We start from the raw sequence: 12,763 nt of genomic DNA on the forward strand, positions 1-12,763 counted from the left end.
TATATCGGAAGCACACGCGGAACAACAAAGCGTACATGTGCCTTTACGAGTCAATCCGAAGTAAGCAATAATCTTTCACAAGTATATTCAGATTTGAAAGGAAGCAAAAGCAAGAGCATACAAGGATTTCAAGAAATCACATATAGCTCAATTGAAATAAGAAAGTTAGGTGAATACAATGGCCAACGAAATGAAACTGGAAGAGGCACATTTCAAAAGCAAATATGGAACAATGGGATGCATGTGCCGAATTACGATGCAAACATGAACTTTAGATGATAGCTGCAGATATACAAATAAATAAAGGACTAAAGTATACAGGAATTTAAGATAATAATGCAAAGCTTAACTGAAGTAAGAGTTTTTGCCAAAATCGAATTCCAAAGGAAGGTAACAAGGAAAGCCGAAATCGACCAAAGCTCGATTCTGGCAGAATTTGATAGGAACATTGTATGAACTATTTGGATAACCAATTATGCTCCAATTTATACAAAATAGGTGTCATTAGAAAGCTTTGTCAATCTAGTTTTATGCAAATCAAGTTTTACAAGATATGGAATTTACAACCGGGAGTTACAGATAATTTCGTAGCGAAGGATCTGAAAATATTAGCTCTGTTTTACTGAATCCATAGGGTCGATGAAAGCAGGTGTTTCAGTTAGCAATTGTACTCCAAAAATTTCAAATCAGGTATATACAGAAAGAATTTTGAGTCAAGCTTCGAATAAAACATACTTTGTATGAATCTGAGTTCACAACAGAAAGTTATAAGTAGTTAAGCAACAAGAGGTCAGAAATTTCGGTCCTTATTTTGCAGAATCTGTAGGGTTAATTTGAACAGAAGTCTTAGTAGGCATTTAAACTCCAAATCATTCGATCTTTATATCAAAATAAAGATTTTCTTGTCTACTTTCAAATGGAACAGGTTTTGTCTAAATCAGAGTTTATTACAAAATGTTATGACCGAAACATTGAATAGAGGTCAGATTACCGAAAAATTTCAGATTCATGGATTTGTATCAAAAGGAAAGAACGGTTTGGTACTAAGCTGAAATCTTTTGCATTATGAAGAATTAAAAGGAAAACAAAGATTAGGAATTCTGTAGGAAGAGGTTAGAACACTTGCCTTCAAATTATTTGAATCCCAAATGTGAGAAAATTGATGAAAAACCTCAAGCTCTTCTTCTTCTTCTTCTTCTTCTTCTTCTTCTTCTTCTTCTCTCAAACTCACGTTGGCTGCAACTCTTCAGGTTTGTTTTCTTTAACCTTTCATCTAATTATTTAGGTTTTGGCTAATATAAAAGTTGCAAGGTGTCATGCATGCATGAAAGGGGCTAGGTGTCATCTTTAGAGCAAAGATAAGTGGCACAACCTTATGTTAGTTAGTGACACATGTCCACTATATTATTTTTTTTTTTTTTTTTAACTTAAATCTGAATCTTTCATAAATTATATCAAACTTCTAATATTTACTCTTAGGTCCCTAGCCATAAACCTTTAATATAATATCATTTAATATAAAATAATTATTAAATAATCCTTATTTTTATAAACAAACCTTTTACTAAATTTTTAAAAATGGGGGATGTTACACTCTCCCCTCCTTAAAAAAAAATTTAGTCCTCTAAATTTATCATACCTCATTCGACGAAAAGATGAGGATAAGCTTTCATAATTTCTTCCTCAAGCTCCCAAGTTGTTTCCTCTCCAGAATGATATCTCCAGATCACTTTAACTAGAGGGATAACCCGATTCCTCAAGATCTTTTCTTTTTTTTATCAACAATCTAAGTGGGCTCTTCCACATAAGACAAGTCTTTATCAATCACCATCGACTCATACTTAATGATATGAGAGGGATCAGGTATATACTTTCTGTCGCCAATTTCTTCCCAACATATAGGCATCCTACACTTTCGCCCATATAAAGCTTCATAAGGAGCCATCTGAATATTTGAATGATAACTATTATTGTAAGTGAACTCAATAAGAGAGATATCTTTATCCCATTCACCTTTCCAATCCATAACATAGGCTCGAAGCAAATCCTCAAGTGTTTGAATGGTTCTTTCTGATTGACCATCAATTTGAGGGTGATAAGCAGTGCTAAACTTGACTTTAGTGCTAATAGATTTCTATAACCTTCTCCAAAATCTAGATAGAAATCTGGAGTCTCTGTCAGAGATTATCTCCTTTGGAATACCATGAAGTCTTACTATTTCATTTATATATATAAATCTGCAAGCCTATCAAAAGAATAAGTTATATTGATCGGTAGGAAATATGCAGATTTCGTTAACCTATTAATGATAACCCAAATAACATCATGCTTTCTAGAAGTTCGGGGTAGTCCTGAAATAAAGTTCATGGCAATACATTCACATTTCCATTCAGGAATATCTAAAGGTTGCAACAAACCTCCAGGTCTTTGGTGTTCTGCTTTGATTTGCTGACAAGTCAAACACTTTGAAACATATATTGCAATCTCCTTCTTCATGCCTTCTCACCAATAATGACTTTGGAGATCTTTATACATCTTAGTGCTACCAGGATGCATGGTGTACTTTGAATTATGACCATCTCTCAGGATTTGATTTTTGATATCTGAGTCATTTGGAACATATATTCTATTCCTTAATCTCAATAGGCCATCCTCTGAAACTCGAAAATTCAGTTTCAATCCCTTTTCTACTTCATTCCTTAAGCAGATCAAGCGTCGATCACGTAGTTGTCCTCCTTTAATTTGTTGAATGAGATCAGATTGCACTTGGATGGAGGCCATTAATATCATTGAGTCTTGCCCTTTTCTCAACATTCAAATCATAATTCTCTTCTAATAACTTCCATTGCTTCACAACCAAGGTCGCTATAAAACTTATAGATTTTCTACTAAGGGCCTATGCTATAACATTAGCTTTACCCGGGTGGTAACGAATGGTACAATCATAATCCTTTAAAAGTTCTATCCATCTCCGCTGTCTCATGTTTAACTCTTTTTGAGTAAAAATATACTTTAAACGCTTATGATCAGTAAAGATTTCAAATGTTCGTCCATACAAGTAATGCCTCCAAATCTTTAGAGCAAAAACAATTGCTGCCAATTCCAAATCATGAGTTGGATAATTCAGTTCACAACTCTTTAGCTGTCTAGAAGTATAAGCAATCACTTTCCTTTCTTGCATCAAAACACATCCAAGGCCCTTTCTTGAGGCATCAGTGTAAACCATAAATCCCTCATCACCACTTGGAATAGTGAGAATAGGGGCACTAGTCAATCTCCTTTTTAACTCTTGAAAACTTTGCTCACAATCATTACCCCATACAAATTTCACATTCTTTTGAGTGAGTTTGGCGAGAGGTTGAGTGATTCAAGAAAATCCCTCCACAAATCTCCTATAATAACCCGTCATGCCCAAGAAGCTTCTAACTTCTGTCACGTTTGTTGGTATTTCCCACTTAACAACAGCTTCCATAAAAGCTGCAGGGGCATTAGTTAAACCAAAAGGCATCACTAAGAATTCATAGTGACCATATCGAGTTCTAAAAGCTGTTTTTGGAATATCCTCCTTCATGATCTTCAACTGATAGTAACCTGACCTTAAATCAATCTTGGAGAATACTTGTGTACCCTACAATTGATCAAACAAATCATCAATTCTAGGTAGGGGATACTTGTTTTTTTTTTTTATGGTCACCTGATTCAATTGTCTATAATCAATACAAAGCCTTAATGTTCCATCCTTCTTCTTAACTAATAGCACCGGAGCACCCAACGGTGAACACTGAGTCGAATGAAATCCTTATCTAATAGTTCTTGTAGTTCCTTTTTCAATTCCTCTAGCTCAAGTGGTGTCATTCCGTAAGGAGGCTTAGATATTGGGGTTGTCCCGGGGACCAAATCAATAGTAATTCACCCTCTCTATCTGGAGGTAAACCTAGCAAGTCATTTGGAAATACATCAGGCAAGGAGGTAAAATCATGCCCAATACTCTCAAAATAAAAGATGGGATGATCTAGTATGCAAAAAGTGATCATTTTGTATAACAATCTATACTGGTATGATTGGAAGATAGTCAATTCATACTTAGTATAATATCAAAACTCCAAATATCTAGGAGAACCAAATCAGCAAGAAGTTCGTGTTCTCCAATAGAAATCAAACAAGATAACCAGATCGAGTTTGTTATCAAACAATCCCCAATAGCTGTATTTACATATAGCATATAATCCAGTGATTTAGGTTGAATGCCCATGTGATAAGCAAAATATTGTAATTCAAATCATAGATGAGACACATGGTCAAACAAATATTTGCATTCTTTCAGAACCATGAATAGTACCTTCGACCACTAATTCATAAGCTTTAGAATCATATTCCGTGATAACATACACTCTGACATGGGCTGATGATTTATGCGGCAGTGATTCTTTCTTCTTGTCCAAAGGGCAGTCTTTCATTTTATGATCCAAATTTTTATAAGCAAAATAGGCTTCAGTCACCTACAAATACAAACTTATTTCATAATTTAACTTGCATCATACACATGATTAAATCTTTTGTGGTAACTTCCCTTTTCAAATCGATGATGTCTTGACCCTCTTATTATCACATTCAGAATCATTTCTAATCTTTTTTTTTTTTTTTTTCATTTTTTTTTTTTTTTTAGTAAACTTGTCCTTTCTATTGCTGTCCTTGAACTCTAGAAATTCATTTGATCATCAGAATAATTTCGTGCATCAAATATCTTCTCCAATCACATCATCTATTTTTCTACTACCAATGTATTAGGTTCACCACGCTTCTACTGCGCTACTCTGATTTAATATCCTCGATCAACCCTTTTATCGTACTTCTTTAATCAAAAGCAGATTAAGTAGGAGGACTAAATGTCCTCGTCATCCTAAATTCCAAAAATGCATCAAAGAAAATTTTCACCAATCACTATAGTTCACTAGACCTCAATATATTTTGCACGTCCACGTATCAAATATTTTAGTGAACCTCAAACCATGCTCTGATACCACTCTGTCACGCCCCCCCCCCCCCGCCGAATTTAATTCTCATTTAGGAGGTGTGAACCTAATTCAAGATTAATAATATTTAATTCAACAAACAATCCAGGATCCAATCACACATTTGAGGTCACTAAGAAAAACATTCAAGTCATTCACCTCTACAATCCACAATTCACAAAACCTGTGCAGTTTATAATCATACATCATGTCACTAGATGATTCTTAAAATCCAAAAGCAACTTAACTAAACCATAACTATATCATAAATCCATAAGCGCAGCAATTATTGCAATCACAAAACCAACATATACTACATGTTTATATCAGTACCCAGTTTAGACTTAACATTTCCAAAATCCTGACGTAAGAGGTACTTATCAAATATTTACAAGATACATCAATCTAGATTTGTCATTGATATTTCATTATACCCAAAAAGAACTTATACAACATCAACCTATCAAGTACAAAATATTTGCCCCAAAATCTTCTAGTCTTCCACTGCCTCAACCCAATTTACACATTTTAGTGAGCGATAAGCTATCCTGAAAAATTTATATAGCAACGGGGTGAGCATATAAAGCTCAGCAAATGACTAACATATCCATAGCAAAGAGGACAGTTTTCAAACAAATGAGGTATCAAAATACAAGGCAGAGATACAGGATGAAACAGTAGCATGTTTTGTTTGAATGCAGAATTTCGATATCATATCGTTCAAAGCACGTTTTATTCATACAATCGAGGAAAGGTAATTGGAGCATATCTTTGGCATAAAGAGCATATCATTGACATATGGTAATTTCAAGGCATAACAAAGACGTAAGGAGCATTTTGGATACCATGAATGCAGAATTACGATGTCATTTCGTTCGAAGCACGTTTTGTTTATACAATCGAGGAAAGATAATTGGAGCATATCATTGGCATAAGGAGCATATCGATGACATATGGTAATTTCAAGGCATAACAAGGACGTAAGGAGCATTTTGGATACCATGAATGCAGAATTACGATGTCATTTCGTTCGAAGCACGTTTTGTTTATACAATCGAGGAAAGATAATTGGAGCATATCATTGGCATAAGGAGCATACGATGATATATGGTAGCTTTCAAGGTATAATAAAGACTTATAACATTTCGAAAATATATCAAAGAACAAAACATGAATAGAAGCTCAAATGTCACATAACGATGCATTCATTTCATTCTTATCCAAAGCATGCATAGAAACATAGCCAAAGCTTTGGATATCATATCAAACACATAGAAGGTGAAGTGGGATCATAACATAATATGGTCCATCCATTTCTGAATGACCAACAAACATAAGTCATACCCACATAGCGGGCAACAAGCGCATATCCCACATAGCGGGATCCCACATAGCGGGCAACAAGCGCATATCCTTTACCATTTCTGGCAAGGGTCCAGACAATCCCACACACCAGAGTACAAGAGGGCGGTTTTAACAATAAGCAGCATATATCGGAAGCACACGCGGAACAACAAAGCGTACATGTGCCTTTACGAGTCAATCCGAAGTAAGCAATAATCTTTCACAAGTATATTCAGATTTGAAAGGAAGCAAAAGCAAGAGCATACAAGGATTTCAAGAAATCACATATAGCTCAATTGAAATAAGAAAGTTAGGTGAATACAATGGCCAACGAAATGAAACTGGAAGAGGCACATTTCAAAAGCAAATGCGGAACAATGGGATGCATGTGCCGAATTACGATGCAAACATGAACTTTAGATGATAGCTGCAGATATACAAATAAATAAAGGACTAAAGTATACAGGAATTTAAGATAATAATGCAAAGCTTAACTGAAGTAAGAGTTTTTGCCAAAATCGAATTCCAAAGGAAGGTAACAAGGAAAGCCGAAATCGACCAAAGCTCGATTCTGGCAGAATTTGATAGGAACATTGTATGAACTATTTGGATAACCAATTATGCTCCAATTTATACAAAATAGGTGTCATTAGAAAGCTTTGTCAATCTAGTTTTATGCAAATCAAGTTTTACAAGATATGGAATTTACAACCGGGAGTTACAGATAATTTCGTAGCGAAGGATCTGAAAATATTAGCTCTGTTTTACTGAATCCATAGGGTCGATGAAAGCAGGTGTTTCAGTTAGCAATTGTACTCCAAAAATTTCAAATCAGGTATATACAGAAAGAATTTTGAGTCGAGCTTCGAATAAAACATACTTTGTATGAATCTGAGTTCACAACAGAAAGTTATAAGTAGTTAAGCAACAAGAGGTCAGAAATTTCGGTCCTTATTTTGCAGAATCTGTAGGGTTAATTTGAACAGAAGTCTTAGTAGGCATTTAAACTCCAAATCATTCGATCTTTATATCAAAATAAAGATTTTCTTGTCTACTTTCAAATGGAACAGGTTTTGTCTAAATCAGAGTTTATTACAAAATGTTATGACCGAAACATTGAATAGAGGTCAGATTACCGAAAAATTTCAGATTCATGGATTTGTATCAAAAGGAAAGAACGGTTTGGTACTAAGCTGAAATCTTTTGCATTATGAAGAATTAAAAGGAAAACAAAGATTAGGAATTCTGTAGGAAGAGGTTAGAACACTTGCCTTCAAATTATTTGAATCCCAAATGTGAGAAAATTGATGAAAAACCTCAAGCTCTTCTTCTTCTTCTTCTTCTTCTTCTTCTTCTTCTCTCAAACTCACGTTGGCTGCAACTCTTCAGGTTTGTTTTCTTTAACCTTTCATCTAATTATTTAGGTTTTGGCTAATATAAAAGTTGCAAGGTGTCATGCATGCATGAAAGGGGCTAGGTGTCATCTTTAGAGCAAAGATAAGTGGCACAACCTTATGTTAGTTAGTGACACATGTCCACTATATTATTTTTTTTTTTTTTTAACTTAAATCTGAATCTTTCATAAATTATATCAAACTTCTAATATTTACTCTTAGGTCCCTAGCCATAAACCTTTAATATAATATCATTTAATATAAAATAATTATTAAATAATCCTTATTTTTATAAACAAACCTTTTACTAAATTTTTAAAAATGGGGGATGTTACAGCATGAGGCATTTGAGAGACTGGCGCAGTAAGGATGGTCTTTTCCTTCATCTGGGGGATCCGCAGGAATCAACAAGGATCAACACAACTCAGCCAACCCTACACCAGAGTCAGAGTTATTGGTGAGTTGAAGCAGCATGGCGGATCAAAGGTTCGACTACTCAAAAACAGCAGCGGAGAGCAGCTAGGAGCCAAGAGGCGCATTGTAGCTGCAGTGTCCACAAAGGCTTCAACGAGGACGTCGAAGGAATAAGTGGGGGAGAATGTCACGGACAAACTTTTAAACAAGGTGTTTGATGTAATGCTTATGTATGTCCGTGTCTTTTGGCATGTTCATGCCTTGTACAGCATGTAGAGGGGCAGCCGAAGGTTTAATAGTCCCATTTTAGTTGGGTTGGTGGCCTCTTTAGGCTTGTAAATAAAGGTTGTGTCATGTGGACACGTGTGAGAGATTTTCGGTCTGTAATGGACCATTTTACCCTTTGTTGTGCAATTGTTCAAAGCTTGTAAAGTCTGTTTGTAATTTGCATTGTCTATGAAGTGTTTTTCAGAGATGTTTGCTTGTAGATCCCGATTGAGGCGTTCTCTCTAACCCGTTCTCTCTTTTGTTGGTCCTAAGGGACAATGGGAGGCTTCGGGGAGGCTAACCTTTGTGGACGGACACGCAAGGGTGCCGCACGACTTAGGCAAAACCAGCTAAGTTCGTGATAACTCGTCGCTTGGTCGCCCTCCTCAGCTGCCGCCATGTCCCTCCCAATGAGCTCTGCTGCCCTCCCATGCACTTGTTCAGCCTTGAGACACACAACCCCATCCCTCCCTCTCACTATCTCCTCTCTCTCTCTCTCTCTCTCTCTCTCAATCCTGCTCCTCTAATCACCTTTTGCACCGACGCCCATCGCTTGGTCGCCCTCCTCCACCGCCCATGCATCCCTCTCAGCGAGGTTTGCCACCCTCCCACGTACCTATCCAGCCTCGAGATGCATAACCCTATCCTCTTCGTTGCTTTCTCCTTTCCTCTCTCTCTCCTACTCTCTTAGGATCGAAATGTTGGGGTCTACATCCTGACTCCAAGATCCAAGAAGAAGAATCGTACCGGTAGTGATCCTTTGTGGACGAACATACAAAGGTATCACACGACTCAGGCAAAACCTGTCGACCCACCACTTGCCATTATATATAAATCATGACAATGCTCACTTGACTATAGTAATTGGTAAGGCTAGTAAAGTTTCTTCTTCTGTAATAAATGAAATACAATAATCTTATCATTATCAAGGTCATCTATCATATTATCAGTCAAAAAGTTTCACACACTATGAGATTAGATGATTATACAATTGGAAAACCAAACATGTCACAAGTCTATGGCAAAGGATATGTTCAGAAACATTGATGCCAAAGAAGAAGCTTTGGAGTATTTAACCACTTTGCCAGCTACAGCAGATCATCAAATGTTATCCTGACTTGTAGCACAAAGAAATTCCTAATCTTTATCTGCCTTTTAACTGATAGCAGCAGCTGCATATTTACTGAATCATACACATGCAATTCCAATACATTTCTCAATAAAAAGGAACAACAATTACCTGTGATATAATAGATGCCTTATTGACTGCCCTTCCTGACTTAAGCTGCTTATCCAACTATAAAACCGGCAGCAAGATAAACAATACTTTAATTTAATAGGAAAAAGATTTAAGTAGAATTAGTCATGCAAGAAGTGGTAGAGAAAAGCCTGACATAACATATATCAAAAACAACAAAAGGAGATTGGCTGACTCATAATTCAACTAATTATATTTCCATCAATGAAGCTCAATAATGGGAAATGATTCATGTAATCAACCCCAAATATTGTTTATGTAAATAAGTAACCATACTACATTAATATATATTTCTCAATTTGATCAGAATTAGTTTCTCAATTTTATGAAAGATGGTCATTCAAGTAAAAAGATATTGCATCTGAGTCCTTTCTATATAATCTTCAGAAGCAACTGATTTGAAGATTCTTGTGATTATCTTAAGATAATAATATATTAAAGCATGCACCTTCAGAAAACACAAAAGTCAAATGTTAAAGCATCTAATTATTGAGTCAACAGAGAAGAAGCATAAACTTAGCTTCTTTGAAAATCTTCTCATAATTGATGATGAGACAAGTGCAAAGAGAAAATTCAATATTTTATCTTTTGGAAGGGTTTGAGTTAATCAAGTTAATTTGTTCTAATAAATTTTAATTGGACATTTTCATATTTACCATTAAGAAATTGAGGTTTGGGTAGCTGTGAGTATGAGGAATGGACAAGTTGCCTAGTGATCTGTTTAAAATACTATTTGTGGAACTTGAACTCCCTTGAAGATCTAAGTTAAAATTCAATAAGCAAAAAGATTTAAGAAAAACAATATAGCACAGTCTTACTTCTATCTCTCCCTTATTTGTTAATAATAAAAAAATCAGAAAAAAAATAGTTTCTGCAGACTTTTGACAAAACAGCAGATATTCTGCTCTCTATGCAGGGATACACTTTTAGCATCCATGTAATGGTTGATATTACTGAGGCAACAGAACTCATTGCATAGAGCCAATGACAAAGTTTATTGACTACCGTAACCAGGCAGCCTGGTCATGATGGTTGCTTCTAGTGAAAAAAATTGAGAACTAAGATGTTGCTGTAGCATGTCTCTTGGCTATATGAACAGAGAGCTCAACAAAGTTCTTTGTGCGTATCGATAATCCCACCAAAGACTCACCAGAAGGTAACTGTTCCTTGTTAAGTCCAATGATCATGGAAGTTAAGACCAAATCATATTCTGCTTAGAACGTAAGGAAACCATCCTTTTGTAAAGTGCCAAAACGTAAGTCTCTTTCTTGATGTTAAGCCTAATGATCATGGCTTCTCGTTAAGGAAGAAGACAACTTATATGAGCCAATTTAAGAGGGATGGGCGCTTATATTTTCAAGATACTTAGTGAGCATCATTACAATTAATTTCTCAATAACAAGTTGATCATAAGACTGCTACTGAAATTCCACAATAGCTGACATTATGGAGGAATATTTAGCACGGTTTAGAAGGAACAGAAAAACAATTTTCAAATTAATCCATGCATACAAGTCCAGGAACAAGGTGTACCAAAGATCAGCAGCTGCTTGAAATTATTAATTACCTTCTAATAATTAAACATGTATAGGTATTCAGGCTTCAGATCATTCTACTTTTGCACTAGCCAAAAGTAGGAGGTTCAAAACCACAGCAAAAACTACAAAAAACATATTACCTAATGGAGAAAACCATGAGAATCAACAACACAAACTGCAAATCTTGTTGTGGTAGAACTAACAATTGACAACCATAACATACTATCCAATATGTTAATTAATAGGAAAAGTGATAAATATAATTTCGCACATAGAACCAATACCAGCATAAGATCTTCAAGCTTATCTTTGTCTATACGATTTACTGAATAAAATGACTGATTTTGTATTCCATCTTCCTTAAATATTTCAAGCAGTAAAACCTACAAACAAAACAAGTGTAAGATAAAAAAAGTATTGGTTGGTTAAACAAGAAACTCAAGACAGTATCACAAAGAAGAACTAACAGGTAGAGTATCCAAAGCTGTACATATCTGAGCCGCAAACTGTGACGAATAAAAATTTGAGACACAGGGAAGATCTGGACTGAGATTTCAAAGATAACAGAAAATCATTAATAAGTACTTAGTAACACCTAAAAATTGAAAACTTGGAAAAGGAAAAAACATGGAAGAGAAATAAGACATGAAATAGAATGACTATCGGTTGGTTAGAACTTAAAAGTGCTATACAACATTTCTAAACGGACATATGTGTGACATTAAGTGCAAAAGATTACTAGGGGCCTAAAAATTAAGTACAAGCAAGCAAGGTTCGTAATTTCATATCGTACCAGTGTATCAAGCTTTGCTCGGTATGGTACAGTGCAGGCATACCGCTTGGTACATGTATATGTATATAATATAAAAATATAAAAAATCAATATATAAAAATATAAAATTCAAATTAAAAAAAGGAGGCATATGCTGCCTCGAGGGCGTTGCCCCCTTTTCTTCTCCTCGTGTCAGACAAAGAGAAGAACGCGGTCTTCTCCTCATCTGATGCATTTAGTAAAGACGTCAAAGGTCGTAGACATTAAGGCCTTCAGCAAAGAACGCGGTGAAAGCCGCAGGCATCTCCGGTAGTCGGCGAAAAACGCGGCGAAGAAGAAGCCGAGCTGCCACCTCTCCATTACCTCCTAAATCGGGATCATCGAGAGAGGGCCGCATCGAATCGAGAAGCGTTGAGGTTCTCCCGATTCTCTCTCTTCTTTTCCCTCTTCTTTGAGCACCTTCTCTCTCTTCTCCCTCGATGCTTCTTCTTCCCTCGTCATAGCCAGGCTGCAGCCAAGCTGATACCACCCAGTAGCAGGCAACGACAATTGAAATCGACCGTTACTGACCTGTTTTCGGTGGTATCAGTCGAAATATCGATCGTTACCACCTGATACAACCTCGTATCATCCAATAAAGGGCTAGATCAATGGTATAGCCTAGTAGCTGGCGATCCGCGTATTGGTCTGCTAGCAGACCGGTACATACCGCCCGGTACGAGCGGTATCATTCGGTATTGTAATCCTTGCAAGTAAAAGAGGAG

General features: G+C 36.0%; 1 protein-coding gene across 3 annotated transcripts in view; it reads right to left on the minus strand.

Moving 5' to 3' along the window:
- Window positions 1–12,763, minus strand: part of LOC135638753 (uncharacterized) — a 77,347-nt gene that overhangs the window by 40,680 nt on the left and 23,904 nt on the right. For all 3 annotated transcript variants that reach the window (XM_065152089.1, XM_065152088.1, XM_065152087.1), the window contains 3 exons: window positions 11,695–11,773; window positions 11,512–11,610; window positions 9,672–9,728 (listed from right to left, as the gene is read on the minus strand). In XM_065152089.1, the coding sequence (XP_065008161.1) occupies window positions 9,672–9,728; window positions 11,512–11,610; window positions 11,695–11,773 (235 nt within the window). The remainder of the gene's footprint in view (window positions 1–9,671; window positions 9,729–11,511; window positions 11,611–11,694; window positions 11,774–12,763) is intronic.

Source organism: Musa acuminata, chromosome BXJ3-5 (assembly GCF_036884655.1).
Source record: "Musa acuminata AAA Group cultivar baxijiao chromosome BXJ3-5, Cavendish_Baxijiao_AAA, whole genome shotgun sequence".
NCBI lineage: Eukaryota > Viridiplantae > Streptophyta > Magnoliopsida > Zingiberales > Musaceae > Musa > Musa acuminata.